The sequence below is a fragment of the Otolemur garnettii genome, unplaced genomic scaffold, assembly GCF_000181295.1.
Source record: "Otolemur garnettii isolate 467f Iridium unplaced genomic scaffold, OtoGar3 scaffold00011, whole genome shotgun sequence".
Classification (NCBI taxonomy): Eukaryota; Metazoa; Chordata; class Mammalia; order Primates; family Galagidae; genus Otolemur; species Otolemur garnettii.
In genome coordinates, this window is record NW_003852406.1 from 26,281,466 (window position 1) to 26,301,527 (window position 20,062).

The following is a 20,062-nucleotide window of genomic DNA, read 5'->3' on the forward strand; positions in this document are numbered from 1 at the left end:
GCAGAATTTGACCTCTTTTATAGTAAGGATCTAATATTTGTTTTTGTTTTTTGTGTTTTTTTTTTGAGACGGAGCCTCAAGCTATCCCCCTGGGTAGAGTGCCATGGCATCACAGCTCATAGCAACCTCCAACTCCTGGGTTCAAGCGAGTCTCCTGCCTCAGCCTCCCAAGTAGCTGGGACTACAGGCGCCGGCCACAACGCCCGGCCATTTTTTAGTTGCAGCCATCATTGTTGTCTGGCGGGCCCGGGCTGGGGATTCGAACCCGCCACCTTAGGTGTATGTGGCTGGCGCCTTAGCCGCTTGAGCCGCAGGCGCCGAGCCAGGATCTAATATTTGTGAGTTAAAGGTGACTCAAACCCAGAGGAGATAAAGGAAACAGGAAGGAGAGAAAAAGACAACAGGGAAGGAAGGTTGCCTGGTGAGGGATGAAGGCTCCTTAAGTGGAGCCAGAACCTGTGGACCTGTAGAGATGCCAAGCCCACCAGCCCACTATCCAAGCTGGACTAGCTCCCCAGTCTGCCTGCAGAACTTAGACTCAGCTAGCCAAGGGTCAGGACGAGTCAGGAAATGTGGAACTCAGAGGGAGTTAAGGGAGCTGAAATTGAGACCAGTGTTCTACAGTCCAAATAATGCTGTCCCTGCCTACTGCCCAGGACCTGGACAAGGGGCATGTTCCCCTGGAGCAAGAAGATGAGGTCTGAGGCAAGCCCAGAGGAAAGCCAGGGGGAGTAGAGGAAACATGCTGGCCTCTTATCCCCAGGGATGCTACTTCCTACCAGCACCTAGGAGACATGGTGTCACCTCTCCCATCCTCAGCCCTAGACATCCCCAAAACTCTGTCTGGACCTTGGCAGAAAGTCCTCATGACTCCACAGGCGACTCCCACCCAGAGTTCAGCCAAGTAGAGCCCTCTGTGAGCCTCATCCCTTGCCAGGCGGGCCCACCCGGGAAGGCAGGACTGGCCCACACCTCTCAGGCCGCCCAGTCCTCTCTGCAGAACCCACAAGTTCCTTCATCTCTTTGACGGATGCTTCCGTAACTCCCAGCATCGTGGCAGTAATGCCCCCCTCACCTGACCCCCTGCCCCAGGGAGCCCCAAGTCTGATCCTGCTGGCTCCTGAGCTGCTGTGGGTAGGTGGGTCATAGCAAAGATGCCCTCAAGTATTGCTGCCTTGGATCTCCAAGGATGCCCCGGATCCCACTGTTGACCCAGGGTCAGGGAGCATCCCCATGGGACTGATGAACCCCTTAGGAGCCTAACTGAAGTGAAAACATTGCATTGCTCAGCCATTTATTGTCTTCATGGGGTGGGTGAAGAAGAGCAGGTCAACTGGGCTGGGGCAGGTGACCCTGAGAACCCAATGCACCTGTTCAGTGGGTGGGCAGATGGTGCAGGCCTGGGGACAGAGGACTGAAGATGCAGGACCCCAATGGGGCCCTCCCCCAGCCTTTCTCCCACATGACTCTGGCCATCCTCTCTGATCACGCCTGGCTTGGGTCCTGAGTGAAGGGCCGGAAGGTGAAGATGATGGGCTTATCAGGCATCAGGATGAGGTTGAACGTGGTACCCACGTCACTGAGATTTTGGACTTCAATTCTAAAGTTCTCCAGCATCTGAAAAAGAAAGGCGGTGGGCTTGGGGCAGGCCAGGGCAAAGGAGAATCTGTCTTCCTGGGCCAGCCTCCTTCACCTGTAGGCTGCGCCCACTGGGTGTGATTTGAGGAGCTTCTAGGGGCTCAACACTGGCTCCTAATTAACCCTGTTCAGTGCCTGAAAATGCACCATTCATGCTTTGTTCCCTTGATTTAGACCGTAACCTTAACTAGTCTACAACCCCCCTAGCCTGACCCATCACCACAGTGGGGAATGGATGGCCAGGGGACATCAGTGGGTATGAGTGGTTGAGCCCCACAGAGGGCAGCAAGGAGTTGTGGGAAAGAACCAGGGCAAGTCGTCAGAGGCACATGTGCCCTAGTCCTGCACTCCCTGGACTCTGGACAGAGATAAGGAGGGCTGGTGCCTTCCTTAAGGCCAAGGCCAGCCCAGGGTGCCCAGATGCCCCTGAGTTGACTTACATGGATAAGGAAGGTGGTCATCTCAACCTCGGCGATCCGCCTGCCCAGACACTGCCGCACACCCCACCCAAAGCCCAGGTTCCGGAAGTGGGTGATGTTCTTATCTTTGCTCAGCCAACGGGTTGGGTCAAAGGTCTCCGGGTTGTGGAAGAATTTGGGTTCTCGGCCCAGGGCGTAGTTAGACACCTGCACCAATGTCTGGGGCAAGGTAATCAGAGGTCTGAGTAGGCCCCACCAGCCCATAGCCCTGAGCACAACACCCAGATTCCCCAGGCACCTACCCCACTCCCCAGTGTGGCCACCCAGTTATTCAGGACAGGACATTTTGCCCTCCATGAGCCTCACCCACTAAATGGAGATGGATGGCTGAAGACACAGGCCGGAATGACCCAAAGGACTATTCTGCCCTTACCTCAGGCCTAGGGGCCCCCTGAGACTCAGGCAGACCTACCTGCTAACTCTGGGCTCCAGCACCATTCCAAAGGTCACACCCATCATGCCCGCTCCCTCTGCCCTTCATCCAAACTTGGACTACTGCTGACGTGAGCCCTACCATGACCCCTGCACCACTTTCAATCTGTAACTGCAGGCTGCCCCCAACTCTCTCTGTCTGACTGGCACCTCCTGCAGCCCCTTCGCTGCACCTACCTTGGCAGGAATCATGTAATCTTGAAGAATCAAGTCGTTTGCAATATACCTCTGCAGGGTCACCGAGATGGGGTGGAGTCTGCAGGAGAAGATGGTCCTGAAGTCTGGACACAGCCTCTTCACCCCCAATTCCCACACACCAGCGTGGCATGTCAGCCCCAGATGTGGCAGCCCAGGGGACCTCCTCCACCAGCCCACCCTTACACCAATCCTTTCCCCGTGCACCAGCCTGGCTGCCCAGTGGTTAGAGTTGTGGGGGACAGGGGTGGGTATGGGCTTGCCTCAGTGTCTCTTTTATGCTGGCTTTGAGGAGCGGGACCAACTGCAGCATCTGGACCAGGTCTCCCTGTGCCTGGCGCCGGGCAGCCAGGACCTCTGCCCGCAGCATATTCTGTACCTTGAGGTTGCGTCCCATCTCATACAAGTGCCACTGCAGGGTTATAGATGTCTGGAAGGGAGTGCGAGGGTGCAGAAGACCAGAAGGTGCTGTCACTCTGGGGCACACTGAGGTCTGTGATGCACACTAAATTTTTGTTTCCAAGAACCTCTCTCCCCCCAACCTTCATCCCAACCTCCAAGACCACATGAAGCATAATCCAAAAGGCAAGTGTTCAAGATTTTCTTGCCACCCAGGCAGGAATGTCTGGAGAAGCAATTGTCCCTGCCTCCATCTCTCATTTTATCAATACTTGCCCATCTCCCCAGCCAATGCTTTCTTCCAAAGAATTCCAGAGGCCTTTAGAGCCTCTGGAATATCCTCTCCTTCTGTACTGATTGTACTCTGGAATGACTGCCATTCCTTTTGAAACACTTTTTAAACAATAGACTTTCCCCAAACTTTAGCATTTGTTTAGCAATATCTGCTTAAAGATTCAGAGACAAGGAAGCCAGACCAGCCAGAGCTGTTTTCTATCAGTGTTTCAATCAGCATGAGGTATATGCTGAGATTAACCAGCTGATCTCCATGTAAATCAGAGGCTGTGACCATTAGCCCTTTTCTAGAGGTCCCAGATTCCTCAGTAATGACAAACTAAGCCCACATGAGGCCCCAGCCTGGAGCAGCCTGCTCTCCTGTGGCTAGGATATGAGTTGTTGGCACCATGTCTTACCAAGGGCCGTATTTTTGTCCAAGAGGCTTAGACACACTCCTCCCTCCTCCCAGCAGGAACAGCAGTGAAAAAAACATCACCCAGGCCCTTCCCAGTTTAAAATCTTCCTGGCTTCCAGCGCCTCCAGATGAAGAGTGGAGGGTCAGGCCTATTCCACGGGACCCCTTGACACCCATCTGTTGTTCATCCACCTCCCATCCCACCTCTCCCCAACTGCCCTTCTGCCCTCACTGTGTGGAACACACACAGCTCTGGAACCCAAAGTCTGCCCCAGAAGTTCCTCTTCCGGGAATGCCCTTCCCCACCCAAGAAGCAAGTGTATGCTCCTTCTCCAAGACTCCATCCAAACATGTGTGTTTGTCTTGGTACCTCCAGGCCTGCCACAGAGGAGGCACTTGAAGATACTTGTTTAATCAGGTAGTTAACTTAAGTTACTAGCTGTGTGACCTTGACCAAGTTACTTAACCTCTCTGTGTCCTAGTTCCCCCATCTTAAGAGGGGGATAATAACAACATATTCCATGGTGTTGTTTGTGAATATTAAATGAGATAGTAAATGTGAAAAGCTTAGGACCCTGCCTGCCAAAGTCTGTGCATAATAAATGTAACCACATGGTAACAGCTTCTTTGATGAGGGACTTTTGGCTCTCTCTTCTACATACCTGACAATGAACTATGTATAAAATATGCTCAAAAGCTCCATGTTCAGCCTCCCACTGCAATGGAAACTTCTCCATCAGAGTGTAATGGAGGGATAATAGCTGGGAAAGGAGGGTGTTAAACCAGGGCCTTGACACATGCTCCTTCTCATCCTGAAATGCTACTCCTTCTTGCCTCCTGGCAACTAACTTCAAGACACAAGTTGAAGTTTAACCCTCCACAGGGCTTCCTCCCTGACTTGGCTGGTGTATACCCATCATGGCAGCTCCACGATGGCATGGTGGTCATCCATTCACATAGCTGCCTCCCTGTAACTGAATCATGTCCCCCCCTCACCCCCCGCCACATTCACAGTCCTAACCCCTAGTACCTCTGAGAGATTCTAGGAGACAGAACATTTAAAGACATAATTAAGGTAAAATAACAAGGCAGCCAGATGGGGATGGGGCATACGGACACAGGAGGGCACAAGATGTGGCCACCTCACCGTGTCCACACCTCCTGCCAGCATCTCAGTAATGTTGGCCTTGATGTCCTCAAAGGGCAGTGTGGTGTTTCCCAGGAGTCGGTAGAGGATGCCGGGGTAATTGTTGCTGAGGTCTCTTTTTTTTCGCACGTCCCAGTAGAAGTTCTGGGTGTACTTGTCAGCTGTGGCACAGGAGAAGAGAAAAAGAGAGTGAAGTCCCCTGTAGATGGGCAGAAGGAGGGTGCTCTCTGCTGAGGTGGTGCAGAGGGCTTGGGGCTGGGACGGCTGCCATTTCACTGAGCGCTTGCTCTGTACTAAGCCTTTCTTACCTGGGTTTTCTTTTTTTTTTTTGAGACAGTGCCTCAAGCTGTCCCCCTGGGTAGAGTGCCGTGGCATTACAGCTCACAGCAACCTCCAACTCCTGGGCTCAAGCGAGTCTCCTGCCTCCGCCTCCCAAGCAGCTGGGACCACAGGCGCCCGCCACAACGCCCGGCTATTTTTGGTTGCAGCCATCATTGTTGTTTGGCGGGTCCGGGCTGGGGATTCGAACCCGCCACCTTAGGTGTACGTGGCTGGCGCCTTAGCCGGTTGAGCTATAGGCGCCGAGCCTCTTACCTGGGTTTTCAATGAATCCTTGGGGTATGTGACAGTATCTCCATTTTACAGATAAGGAAACAGGGGCAAGATCACATGGGTGTAAGGTGCCTCCACCAAACCCCATCCAGCCTTCTCCAATCCATCTTCCCATCCTCCCACCCAAGTCCTAGCCCCCAGCTCACCCCATCCCTGTCACCTAGCACAGCCCTGGCTCAGATATTGGCCTCTACCCTCTGGGCATCATGAGCTCTCTTAAAGCTCGGTCCCCATTCCCTGGGCCATGGACCAGTACCAGTCCATGGCCTGTTAAGAACTGGGCCACGCTGCAGGAGGTGAGTGGCAGATGAGCAAGTGAAGCGTCTTCTGTATTTACAGCGGGTCCCCATCACCTGCATTCACCACCTCCTGTCAGATAAGTGTAGATTCACATAGGAGTGAGAACCCTACTGTAAACTGTGCATGGAAGGGATGCACACTCCTTATGAGGATGTGATGCCCCCCACCGCCAGTCCCTGGAAAAATTGTCTTCCATGAGACCTGTCCTTGGTGCCAAAAATGTCGGGGACTGCTGCTTTAAAGAATTATCGGGGGCTCCATCAGCCTGAGTCCTAGAAAGGACAATGATGTTAAAGAACAGAGCCCCCTGCTGGGGAGGGAGCAATAAACCCTCATTGTTTAAGTTCCTGGATTTGGGATTATTTGTTACTAGAGCACAACTTAGTTTATGCTTACTTTGAGATCAGAGTTCACCAGGTCACCCCAAGGAAAAAAAAAAAAAAAAAAAGAATTATCATGGACATCTCTGCTCTTCTTTCATCAAAAAATTCTAATCATCCCCAGTCGTCGGCCTTCAGCCCACCATTGCCAGGAGTTCCAAGGCCCTCCTAACACCCATCCCTGACTACCAGAGGGTGGCTTTCCTACTCAGCAAGTCACTGCCCATTGCTATAGCTTGGGGCAAAGAGGTCCAGCCTGAGCAGACAGGTCTCTCCCAGGCCTCATGCTTGACTGCCCAGGGCACAGCCGGGGTGATTTTCTCACCTTTACTGAAAATCACATCCCATGCATCTGCGTGGTCCCTCCAGGTCTTGGTCCTAAGCAGACGGAACAGTTCTGGGGGGATGTTGAGCATGGGGACGCTGGTGTGGAACATCTTGTACACAGCGTCAATGAACCGCTGGGCCTCGGGGTCCACGATCTCCTCCAGCATCCCCAGGCGCTCCCCAAACATGACATTGGTGATATCTGCAGGGGGGAAGCAGAGGCTGAGAAGCCCCTTCTGACCCGGGTATCCGAGAGTCTCGGCTCCCAGGGACTCCTCACCTTCCCACCTGACCCCACACCACACAGGACCCCCTCACCCCCACCCTCATCCTCCTTCAGGAAAGAAACTGAGGCCTGAGTCCCAAGGGCTGAGAATGCAGGTCTGAGGAAAGCTGACTTCTGACACCCCCTTAGGTACTTCAGAGGGGCATGTGGCAGACCCTAGGAAGGGGTCCCTAGATGGAAAGCAGGGTCTCCAGCAGAGCCAGGAGAGGCCCAGGTTGGGATGAATCTGCTCCGCCCACCCTTCCACCAAGAGAGATTTCTCACCTATAATGACTAAATTGGCTAAATACGTCCTGAAAACAGGTCAGGTGGGAGATTGAAGGACGTAAGTCCCTGGGTAATTAGCCATCCAAGACCCAATTTGGCTGGACCTTAGAAGTTACAACAACCTCAAGTGTTTCTCACCTACCGGGTAAGGAATTTGAGTGCTGGTTTCATGTCAAGCTCTAGCCACCCCACGTCTCCTGCAGTGACCACGGGCTTCAGGGCCTTTGCACAGGTCATTCCCTCTGTCTGTACCAACTGCCTTCCTTCCCTCACCTAGAAAACTCCTGCCTATTCTTCAAGGCCTAACTTAGATTAACCACCCAGCCCTCTTCTCCCCTACCAGACTTTGAAGGTCTATGTCCGCAGGGAAAATGTCTTGCAGAATGAAGAGCTAATCCAACCTCTGGGTTTTGGAGGAGAGTGGCAATAGGGGCTTATACTTTGAGGACCCTCATCCCCACTGCATGAGTACCAGATGAGAAGAATGTGCAGCTCCCTCTAGGCAGTTGATGGTGGAGGATGTGATCAACATCTCATCCCAGAAGCCAATCTCAATGCTTCTGCAGGGACTGTGCTCGGTCTCAAGGTAAAAGAGTGAACGCTGGGTTCTCCTACCCCCAGACCCACTGCCAGCCAGATACAAGCCCCTTACTCTCAAAGGCAAAGCGGAACAGGTCATCACTGATGTCCCCTGAGAACTTCTCAAAGCCCTGCTGCTTGATGCGCCTGTTCAGGACACCGACGAAGTCCTGAGACACTGCATCCATCAGAGGCACAAAGTTCTTGATGGTCTCTGGAGCCATCACCTCCTGGTTCAGGGCCACCCGGTCTCTCTTCCAGGCTTCTGACTTCCTGAGAAAACATGGGCCCTCAGGCCCTCATGGTCACAGACCCCAGGCCTGGGGGCTGACTTGGCTCTCCCATGGCTTGAGCCACAGCTCAGAGCACCCAGCGCTCCTATCAAGGCCCCTGTCTTCACCTCCTCCCTGCTCTGCTTGGCCCGGGAGAGGAGAAAGGAACAAAGAGGGTGAAGGAGGAAACCCCACCCCCACCCCACCCCCACCCCCGCTGCTCCTGCTGCAAACCAGAAACTCACATTCTTATACCCTCTGAGTAACTTTCGAGATCTCCAGTCTTTGCCTTGGCTAAAAGCACACCTTCCACGCCACTTCCCCTTCCTCCTGGCCAAAGCTCACCTTTGCCACTGAAGAGCTCATCTGGATCACCTTTTCTGACTCTTGCAGAGACAGAATTGACTGAGCTCTTCGTCCCTGCATCCCCACAGAGTCCCATTATTCAATTGGTGGGAAACTTCAGGTGCCTAGAACTGGGTTAATCATAAATTTTCGTTCACAGCACACCTGAAAGTTGATCCATGTGAAGCTCTGTTTGTAATTTGGGGAGTGTTTTTTCTTTTTTCTTTTTTTTTTTTTTTTCCTTCCTTCCTTCCTTCCTTCCTTTTTTTTTTTTTTTTTGCTGTTTATAATAATATTATTATACACTTTTCACCTTCCATGAAAACTAAGGACTTATATTTGCCTACTTAATCCTTCCATCCCCTTTGTCCCCCTCTAAGGGGACTGCCAACCTGAATCCTTTGCTCTCTTTTGTTTATAATGTGGGGAAGAAATCTCCAGAACTTTGACAAATGTACAGCTATTTGGGAGACAGGTAGCAAAAGAAAGCAGGCCAGAATCGAAATTTTATGATTATGGCAACCCTCTTCCTACACTCCTGTAAATCCTCATGACCCTGACAAGGGTATAGCTATTCTTGGAGGACAGCTAGTGACAGAAAGCAGATCAGAGACCAAATGGCATGGGCACAGCAATCTCCTTCCCACCCTCCTGAAATGCTTCAAGGCCAGTGTTCCTGGGAAACACCAGCATCTCCTACTCTCATCCTGGCTGGCACTAGAGATACTGCCCTGGTGTAAGATTAACACCTTTCGCAGAAGGCAGTAATTGTAAAATCAGTCTCAGACATAGCACTGTTCACTCTGCAGGAAAGATGACTTCCCTCACCTCTCATGACCCCCTCCCACATTCCAACTACACTAATAAAAAACCCTTGACACTGTGTTAGAGGGGCTGACTTCTGGTCAGACTCCATTCTGCTCCTTTAATTATTTAATTAATTATTTAAAATCTATCCTTCATCCCTGGGCTGGCCTCCTCTCCTTGTGGATCCTGACCCAGATTTTATCCCTAAACCTCTCATATAGTTTTGTATGAACTACATTTATTTCTAAGAAATATTTTCTAAAAAGGTATACTTGTTTTCAACTTCTTTAAAAAGGCTGTCACATTGCTTCTTGGCCTTTTAGCTAAGATCAAGTTTTAAAAGGCTGTCATGCTTTGGGGAACAGTGCTGCCTTAACTACGGAGCCAGAAAGCCTAGCTACCTTCCCAAGTCTCAGGCCTTCACTTATTTTGTGGCCTTTATTCAGTCATCTTTGTCTAAGAACCATCTGTATTGTAGTTGGTATAGACCACTATTCGTTCATTCGCATTCCTGTTGGGCACTTAGTGGTCTCCTGATTTTTGCTATTATGAACAGCACTACTGCAAAACATTCTAGTGCATGTCCCTCCAGGGGAACAGTCTTTGAAATACGTCCTAGAAATCAAAATTGCTGTGTCACAGGTCTGTGAATATTCAATGTTAGGAGATAATATCCAACCATTTCTAAAGTAGTGGCAGAATTTACACTCCTACCAGCAATGGGTCCCACAGTTGCTCCATAGCCTCAATATCACTTGGCATGATCACATTTTAAATTTTTGAAACTAGAATCCACTACACTTAAACACACTGATTTGTCCGTTTCCCACTGCCCCCTTCAGCTGTGTGGGACTCCCGGGGAGAGTCATTGTCTCTCCAGCACCTGTGCAAGGACTAGCGACAGTACCCAGTAAGGTGGGACTCAGTCGTGAACTAGTAAACAAGAACTCTGAGAGGTCTTCAATTATTCATTAAGCTCTTTAGCCTGATCATTTTTCCAGAGGTGGCAGGGTAGTTCATCATTACCATCATTTTCAGGAGACAAGAGAATAGAAAGGATTTGCCTAAAGGACCTGCCAGGACATGCAGGACGAGCCTGGCCCCAGGCCCTCATCCCCAGCCCCTCCCCTCTCCACAGATCCCCATCACCTCCCCCCAGTCCCTGGCAGATGGCCCAAGACTCACTTAAGCAGGACTCCCACGGGTCTCTGGTAATACTCATGATAGGCAACCCAGGGGGGGATGAGATACCGCTCTGGTTTGGGACCCTCAGATTTAAACAGAAGAGCCACGTCTTCCGGGTCGATGATGTAAACTGATTCAATGGGGCCGAGCTTCTCCCTGGAGTGGTGAGGGAGAGAGGTTGATGGAAGGATCTGAGAAGGGCCATGGCCACAGTCTTAGCACAACTGCCTTAAGGTTCCACGATTTACTGATAGTGTGACGTGAGGCAAGGCCCTTAATCACTCTGAATTTCTGCTTCCTCTTCTATAAAGTGGAGACAAATACAGTAGAACCTCTGTAACTTGACCACCTAAGGGACTGTAACAAACTAGTCAACACACGGAGGTGGTCAACATAAGGACCTAGGCCTACGGTACTGATATGATATGTACATGTGGTACACAGTTGCTCTGTGAAAATTAGGCCAGTGTAGGGAGATGGTCAGCTACAGAGGCTCCACTGTATAGTGCCTGTCTCACAAGGTTGCTCAAGGACAGATGATATGAATAAATGGGTGTGACCTTTACTAAGAATTTTATGAGTGACAGCTTTATGATCACCACTTCCTGTGTCTATTCTGGCAGCAGGCCCAGCTTTGCACTCACTCACAGAGCTCAGAACCAAGGCACATATCCATGATACCACTGGAGTGACTCACTGGGGCACACTAGGGAGGCCATATCTGAAGCCAAAGTGCATGCGGGTTCTAGGAATGAAATCTGGGGAGTGGCCACCCTTCTCCCAGGAGTCAGATGGAGCCAACAATACACACTTCCTCTCTGTTAAAATAAAACTGTGACAAAACATCAGGCCCTGAGCACACAGACAGGCAGGGCACACAAAGCTCTCTGAAGACTGTCTCTATTAAAATGTACGAAGAGGTGGGCAGTGCCTATAACTCCGTGAATAGGGTGCTGGCCCCATATACTGAGGGTGGCAGGTTCGAAACCAGCACTGGCCAAACTGCAACAACAACAAAAAAAATAAAGCTGAGCATTGTGGCGGGCACCTGTATTCCCAGCTACTCAGGAGGCTGAGGCAAGAGAATCTCCTAAGCCCAAGAGCTGGAGGTTGCTGTGAGCTGTGATTCTACAGCACTCTACCGAGGGCGACAAAGTGAGATTTCGTCTCTAAAAAAATTAAAAAAAAATGTATGAAGAGGCAATTAGGACACAGCCATACACAGAGGAAAGGCCATGTGATGCCCCAGGGAGAAGGCGGCCATCTACACACCAGAGAGACAGAGAGGCCTCAGGAGAAACCAACCTTGCCAACACCTTGCTAACTTCTAGTTTCCAAAACTGTCAAATAGTAGTTTTATTGTCTAAGCCAAGTTTCTATTGTCTATTTACTACAAAACAGCAAGAGGATTCTGCTTCTTGCTTGCTTCTGCCTTTTGCCTAAGAAAGTTAATCCAAGATGTATTTTAAGGGAAAATATCATTAAGAATACAGATACAAGCCAAGTACGCTCCAAGTTCTCTCTCTGACAGGGCTGTCTTTTTTGTTTTTGTTTTTGTTTTTGTTTTTGAGACAGAGTTTCACTATGTCGCCCTCGGTAAAGTGCCGTCGCATCACACCTCACAGCAACCTCAAACTCTTGGGCTTAAGCAATGCTCTTGCCTCAGCCTCCCAAGTAGCTGGAGCTATAGGCACCCACCACCACGCCCAGATGCTTTTTTTTGTTTGTTTGTTTTGTTTTTTTTGTAGTTGTCATTGTTGTTTAGCAAGCCCAGGCTGGGTTTGAACCCTCTAGCCCTGGTGTATGTGGCTGGTGCCTTAACCACTGAGCTATGGGCACCAAGCCTGACAGTGCTGCCTACACCCAGAGCCAGAAAGCCTACCTACTCTCCCAAGTCTCAGGCCTTCACTTGTTCTGTGGCCTCCCAGAAAATCCCCTGTGTTTTTCCAGCCACCATGTGTCCTTACACTAGCCCCAGACCCCCACCCCAGCTCAACCAAGTCCTTGAACTGCTCTTATTATTATCCATTCCACTTCTGGGACTCCAGCCCAAGGCAATGATCTGACACAGCAACACTGCCTGATGGATGGGGATATTTATCCCATCCCAGCATCAGAATAGACCTCTAAAAACTGACTAAAATTATCCAAACTATGGACTATTACACTGCCTTTTAATTTATATTAGAGAAGAAAGGAAAGAAGTCCCTGATGCACTGTTCTGAAACGCCGTAGAGCATATAGAATGTATTCATAACGATGCTTAAATATTATCAAAGTTGAGATTGTAACCAACTTCTATTTCTCATTTGTGCTTCTAAATAGCTTTTTTAAAAAGCAAAAACAATCCTTTGTATTAGAGGAAAACCACACAAAAGTTGTCTTTTAAATTCCTTGCATCTATTAAGAAATGTATCATTGCTAGGTTAAAAGTCACAGCACGGCAACACACAGAACTAGACCATTTCAGCTCCGGCCCTGGCTGTGCCCTTATGAGCCGTGTAACATTGATAAGACCCTTCTGCTCACTGGGCCTCAGTTTTCCCACCTGTAAAATGAGGATAACACTAACTTCAAGGGCATGTTGCAAGATTCAGATAAAAGTGACTCAGAAACAAACAGAAAGGAGCTTTAAAACAAGGAGTTCCTAGTGAGGGCTAGGAAGTAGGGAGAGGGGAGGAAGCAGAGATAAAGGGGGTAGCAGCTTAGATCCCAACACAAACAAGCTGGCCCTTCCATCCTAAGCCAACATGACCTTTGTGTACCACCTTCACAAACAGCCCATTAGAATTCTTTGAATTGTAAAGACCCTTTCACTTAAAGTAAAGTCTATTGTTGCTCCTGTGTCCCCTAACAGCCCAAACCACCCCGTACATGGTCTCCCATCCCTCTGTACTGGGCTCCGAGTAAAGGACCCAGGTGTGGCTTGAAGGTTGCTCAAAAACTGCTAAAACTGTGGACCCAGCCAACCCATAGTAATTTAACCCTATCCTTGAATTCCTTAGCAATTTTCACATTATTTCACTTCCTCACTGTTAACCTACCATTAATCTAAGAATATCTCTTTTTAACAACACTCAATGTCAGTAACTTATAAGTAACTGAACTGGTTTACTGGTTTATAGGCTCTTGGAATTAAGCCACTGTTAATGAATACAGAAAATATAGGAATATAGGAAAAGGTGGTCAAACTGATTTTTTCCAGGTCCTGGGGACTGGATATAGAAAAAGATAGTCAAACCTGTCTTCCAAGCAGGACAGGAATCTAGCTGGATGACCTCTCTGAGCCTCGGTCTCCTCTTCTGACCGTGGAGCTAACAAACTTACCTTACAAGGCGTCCTGAGGATGATGGATACAAGGAGGACTTAGCAGGACTTGTTTTCCTGCACCCCCTCCCACCATAAAGTTACAAGGGGAATGGGGTCTGGGGCAGGTTGAAACCTCAGGCCTGGGAACTGGGAAGAATTTCCCTTCTCCCACCACCATTCCTAGGCCTGGAAGAAATAAAATCAGAAAGTGGAAAGGAGCCTGGAACCAGAAAACAGACCATCTGGAGACAGGGGAGCATGGCAGGTCTGCCTGGGCCCCTCCACATCCTTATCCCAACAGCCCTCTCCCTTGGCCAGGTTTACCTGAAAATGGGACCATACTTCTGGAAATTCTGGACGTGGTGATAGTGGAGTGTGTGCATGCCCTTGTCCCTCCAGAATCGGTACAGGTTTATCCATCCATTGTCACCAGGAGAAGGGATCTCACTGAAGGGGCGAGGACTTTGGGTGGAGATGCTAGCTCCCTTGCTAGTGGGCACGCTGGGATTCCCGGGGCGCTGACAGGGGGCACTCAGGAAGGGTTGGCAGCCTTTAACGAGGACGGAGCGTAGGGGAAGCCCCTTGGCCATCATGCTGTGCTCACAACTGGCACGTACCTGCTCCTCAGCAGTGGGGCTTGATACTGGCCCTCAGCGCCAGGAGCAAGCTTATAACTGCCAGCTCAAGGCTAAGCCAGAAGCTGGACAAAGTTCAGCCTCCTTTCTCCCTCCTGAGGGCTTCCCTCCTCCTCCTGGCTCCAGCCCACACACAGCTCCTCCCAGACTCAGGGTATGAAGTCTCAGTCTGGAATTTCTGCAGCCACAGAGGATCCCAAAATACAGGGATACCCCTCTGTCTCTGTCCTCAGCACCAGCCCTAGCAGACCCCTGAGACACCTCTCCGTGTCTTTGTGTGGAAGCCTCCAGCTGGCTCCCACGGTGGGGTCTGGGTGCCGGCCAACAGTAGTCAAAAAGTGCAGACAGCCTGCCATTGCAGGTAGTAGGAACGGAGGAGGAGGTCAGAGCCACCTTGCCATCCTGCGGGCAGCACACATCTTCGTGTGGCCCCATTATTTATAAGCAGCTGCTGAACAACAAGGATATCTTCTCAGAAATTTATTGTTAGGTGATTTTATCATCCTGTCACCAAAGAGGGTTTGGCTGCCTGTCACTGTCAGCCAGTCTGCAGATCTGGACAACAGTGAGAGTAGCCTCTCCAAGACTGTTCTGTTCTTCCATTTCCAGAATCACAGTTTTATATATAAAACTTCAAAGCAAAGACCACATTAACCTTCATTTTAAATAATACTCAACATAACTCAGCGACCTGTTATAACATTATAATTCAAAATTTAATTTCCTAAATCAACCCATCTAAACTACTCAAGATAGGCATCTTTAGGGTGGGAGCAAATTTACAAAACAGTAGGAATAGGAGACAAGAGGTAAAGGTCACTTAGGACCTAAACTGACCACCCCAGCTGTGTCATGTTGGCCTGAGCCTGACTGACTCCATCTTATCCTCACCACATGGGCTTTCATTCCCCATTCCTATTAATATATTTTTTTCTATGAAACAGATTATAAATGGAAACAATTACTACAATGTACTGCATTTATCCAGGGATAGGTTTAAAGTTACACTGGGAGCAACACACAGCAGAGTTAACAACAGACAACAAGGGGCACACTGAACACAGCAACAAACACAGGTGTCTGAGAACAGCAAACTTCCCATCCTGACTTCTGAAGCTCTTAACCCTCCTCTCTTCCAGATGTGCAGTTCACTGGGCAGGCTCGAGTTTGTTGGTTTCCTCAGGGGGATAAGGCTTGATGCAGGAGTGATGTCATCTAGACAACATGACCACTGTGAGGGTCACAGGCTGGATGTCCAGGGCCAGTCCACTTTTCTCCGAGTTGTTCATCAGGTCTTTCCCTCCACGTCCTGAGGATAACCTGGTCACCGACTGGAATGTATGCAGGTTTCACCAAGCAGGGCGAGGGGCCTCTTCTTAAGCAATTCAGAGTGTAGCATAATGTTGCTCGGGAGGGTGTCGGGCATGCCATGACAGAGACTGAAGGTCATCTGCTGGAGGCCTTGAAAAGTCAGAAAGGCCATCTTTGCAGAAGGTCTAAAGCCTGCTGAGTAAGTCCCTAGGTCTGAGTAGGTCCATTACTGGAATGCAGGACCTGGAAAATATCTGAAAATCTACTCCAGGGTAAAGAAGTAAATAGAGGCCCAATCTAGTGTCTTCAAGCCGGCACAGGTGAAGTTGGGTTGCGAAACCATTTAGAAGTCACCTGGACTAGCGAGTTGAGTGATTTTTGTTGAGCCTTAAGGCTTTTTCGGTTTTTCCTATCAGGTTTTTCTATCCCATTTATTTCCTATTAGAGACAAATTGAATCTCCAATCACACATATCTTTTGGCATATCGTCTATAGATTGGAACAAGCATTTTAGTGTGCTTTTGTAATGTTATTTCTGGGGCAGCTATCTCAAAATATGTCAGAGAGATGTACTTTGAGGTAAATATTTTTAATTTTGTTTTCTTTTCAGTGCCCACTTTGAAATTAAACGATTTTACATTTTAAAATTCAATATGAGGCTGGGCACAGTGGCTCACACCTATAATCCTAGCACTCTGGGAGACTGAGGCAGGTGGATTGCTTGAGCTCAGGAGTTCACCTGAGCTAAGGTGATAACCTGTCTCTAAAAATAGCTGGGTGTTGTGGCGGGTGTCTGTAGTCCCAAGTACTGGGGAGACTGAGGTTAGACAAAGGATTGCTTGAGCCCAAGAGTTCGAGGTTGCTGTGAGCTATGATGCCACTGCACTCTACCAAGGTGACAAAGTGAAACTGTCTTAAAAAAGAAAAAAAAATCAATAGGTTGTCTCAGGAAGGAGCAGAAAGAAAAAACAAATTGGAGCAAAGCTGACCACTGTATATAATTCTATAACCTTGGCCAGTCTCTTAGTCCTGTGAACAGATCAGTTTGGTTAAACAGCTATGTGTCATTTTACGTGCTGACATTGCACACATAGCAGCATCTAATACAGGTGGGCCATAGTTTTTTCATTTTTGAACCATATTTTTCTCTCTCTAACTTCTCATTTTATTAAAGACAAATCATAGCAGAACCAATTTCTTTGCCAAAATAAACTGTACTCTCAGTATACTGGGTCTGATTACCTGCCTAAAAGGCAGTAAGAATAATCATTAGCCATCTAGGTTTTTCTTTCTTTAAAAACTGGCTTTGCTTAAACATCTATATTCCCTGTCATAACATCTTTTGCCACCGATAGCTAAAATGAAGTGTTGTATTTGGTTGGTAAGTTCCAACCAAATACAACTTCCATGAATTGTATTCATATATATACATATGTCCTGATATAAAATATTGATATGTCTTAGTGTAATTATCAGTAATAATTTTTCATTCATGTCAGAATGAATAAGTTCTTTTTTGGTTCACCATTTTTACACCTCACAAATTAGGTATATAAATATAGTTTTAATTACTGCTGTTAAACTCATAAATTCTCCCAAGAAAAAAACAACCCAGACTTGTTATTTTAAATGATGTAACATCATTAAAATAATTTCAGAATCCATTCAAAGCCCACTTTTCTCCAGAGTCAAGATGATATACCGGCTCGGCGCCTATAGCTCAACCGGCTAAGGCGCCAGCCACGTACACCTAAGGTGGCGGGTTCGAATCCCCAGCCCGGACCCGCCAAACAACAATGACGGCTGCAACCAAAAAAATAGCCAGGCGTTGTGGCGGGCGCCTGTGGTCCCAGCTACTTGGGAGGCAGAGGCAGGAGACTTGCTTGAGCCCAGGAGTTGGAGGTTGCTGTGAGCTGTAATGCCATGGCACTCTACCCAGGGGGACAGCTTGAGGCTCTGTCTCAAAAAAAAAAAAAAAAAAAAAGATGATATACCCTCCAGGCCCTGTTATAGTAAACTTTTATTGCTTCTTAGTTATAGATGGGTACCCATACTGGGACCAATCAGACAGAATATGCCCCAGTGGGCATTTGGGATTGAGGCCTGAGCTCCCAAAATGCAGACTAGATACAGAAACACCAGATTTGACAATAAAAAATAGTTTTTGACAGAAAAACTAGAACTGACAAGATCTAAAGATCTCAGTGTGCAACCATGAGGCCTGAGCTCCCATAATACTGATCAGATACAGAAACAATAGATTTCTTGAGAACAAAACCCAAACTGCTGAGAACTAAAGTTCTCAGCAAGCAACCAAAATAAAGCAGGTGGATTCTAGTGAGTGGATGAGGACGGCAGGTGTGAGAGAGCAGGGCCTCAAAACTCCCAGGAGAAATCTCCTGGCTGCTGCTGGGAGTGTTTAAGCTTTGCACCCCCAGGCCCACCTGTCCAGGTAACTGCTAGGCTTCCCCAGTACAGCACTTACCTGAGTAGTCTAGTGGTCCCTTCGTGGTCACCAGAAATGTTACCAGAAGAAGAGGGTCCAGCTGCCTGTCACTGTCACCAATATGCAGAGACGGGGATAGGTCCACCAAACTTTATTTGTCAAAACTCAGCTATTCTGGACAACAGTGAGAGTAGCCTCCCCAAGACTGTTCTATTCTTCCATGTCCAAAATCACAGTTTTATATATATTAAAGTTCATAGCAAAGACCACCTTAACCTTTATTTTAAATAATAATCAACACAGGGCGGCACCTGTGGCTCAAGGAGTAGGGTGCCAGACCCATATACTGGAGGTGGTGGGTTCAAACCCAGCCCCAGCCAAAAACTGCAAAAAAAAAATAATAATAAATAATAATAATAATGAACATAACTCAGTGACCTGTTACAACATTCCAATTCAAAATTTAAACCCCTAAATCAATCCACCTAAACTACTCAAGATAGGCATCTTTGGGTGGGAGCTAAATTTACAAAACAGTAAGAATGGGAGACAGGAGGTAAAGGTCACTTAGGACCTAAACTGATCAGCCCAGCTGTGTTATATTGGCCCTAGCCTGTCTGATTCCATGTTATTCTCACTACATATGCTTTCAAAAGCAGTGATTGAGGCTCAGTGCCTGTAGCTCAAGCAGCTAAGGCGCCAGCCACATACACGAGAGCTAGTGGGTTGGAATCCAGCCCGGGCCTGCCAAACAACAATGACAGCTACAACCAAAAAATGGCCGGTTGTTGTGGCAGGTGCCTGTAGTCCCAGCTACTTGGGAGGTTGAGGTAAGAGAATCGCTTGAGCCCAGGAGTTCAAGGTTGCTATGAGCTGTGATGCCATAGCACGCTACCCAGGGCAACAGCTTGAGACTCTATAAACACTTAAATCAAATATTTTATCAGGAAAACAGAAAAAAACTCAAATGCCTTTTTGTTCAGGTGACTTTGGGATTCTTTGATAAATAAAACTACTTTTAGAACTGTTATTAAAGTGCAATGTTCAAAGACTATAGAGCTGCTACCTCTGTAGTATTTCTAAATTTGGTGGATCTGACTGAGAGCTTATGTTCTTGATTTTAAGCCCCTGAATTATGAGGTCTAGAGAGGTGGCTATGGTGAAGTCTAAGGCCAGCAGCTATAGGACACAGTCTAGCACACTTGGCCCCTTCTTCCCTGCTCCAACTTTGCCCCCTGGCTATTCTGGGAAAATCTGAACCTTCCAATCTTCCTCCTTTCTGTCTTAAACTCTGAGCACCTGTAAGGACATAGATAGATCCTGTCTTTTATACCCATCTTTGATGCCACATGGCCATGAGATACTTAGGAGGACCAGGAAAAGACATCCGGAATTGTGCCTATGTTGTGGTTCATTCAGTAACTTCAAACTTTAAAGTCATGTTATGTTCCAAAAAAAAGTCTGATTCATGTATAAGATGTAATACTTAGGCTGTTTAGATTGTTTGGGAAACTGATTCTTTTCTCTGTCAAAGAATAAGATTTTGCCTTTTAAATCTTTTAATTATCAGTTTGACTAAGTGAATGATTAAATTTATAGTAAAGTGTAATCCTGTTTTGTGAAAAGTGGTTTTTGAGAGGTAAGAAAGACTAAATAGAAAAGAAAATAGTGTTGTGTAAGAAAAGATCTTGTCTGGCTGGGCGTGGTGGCTCATGCCTATAATCCTAGCACTCTGGGAGATCCAGGTGGGTGGATTGCCTGAGCTCACAGTTTGAGACCAGCCTGAGCCAGAGCGGGACCCCATCACTACTAAAAATACAAAAAACTGAGGCAAGGTGATTACTTGAGCCCAACAATTGAAGGTTGCTGTGAGCTATGATGTCACCATGGCACTCTACCCAAGGCTTGAGACTCTGTCTAAAAAGAAAAAAAAATCTCATGTAGTAAATTTTGTCCTGAAACACAATGACTGGTTATTTAAGAAAAGTGAAAGGAAGGGCAAGACAGAAAGTTTAGCATG

The 20,062-nt window shown here is 48.0% G+C and overlaps 1 protein-coding gene across 1 annotated transcript; it reads right to left on the reverse strand.

Annotated features, from left to right (window-relative positions):
* Positions 1-1,306: 1,306 nt before the first annotated feature.
* On the reverse strand, positions 1,307-14,243 carry LOC100951412 (cholesterol side-chain cleavage enzyme, mitochondrial). Its single transcript, XM_003784501.2, has 9 exons — positions 13,975-14,243; positions 10,342-10,497; positions 7,806-8,005; positions 6,599-6,802; positions 4,982-5,142; positions 3,008-3,174; positions 2,727-2,805; positions 2,079-2,276; positions 1,307-1,617 (listed from the first exon to the last, which is right to left on the reverse strand). Exons 1-9 carry the CDS (start codon positions 14,241-14,243, stop codon positions 1,486-1,488), a joined length of 1,566 nt encoding a protein of 521 aa, XP_003784549.1. The 3' UTR covers positions 1,307-1,485.
* Between the last annotated feature and the right edge of the window lie 5,819 nt (positions 14,244-20,062).

Excerpts from the sequence above, each read along its gene's own strand:
- LOC100951412 (XM_003784501.2), bottom strand. The coding sequence starts at position 14,243 with ATGATGGCCAAGGGGCTTCCCCTACGCTCCGTCCTCGTTAAAGGCTGC. Across the intron at positions 2,277-2,726 it reads ATTACATGATTCCTGCCAAG|ACATTGGTGCAGGTGTCTAA; the intron begins GTAGGTGCAGCG and ends ACCTTGCCCCAG. Across the intron at positions 1,618-2,078 it reads TGACCACCTTCCTTATCCAT|ATGCTGGAGAACTTTAGAAT; the intron begins GTAAGTCAACTC and ends TTTCTTTTTCAG.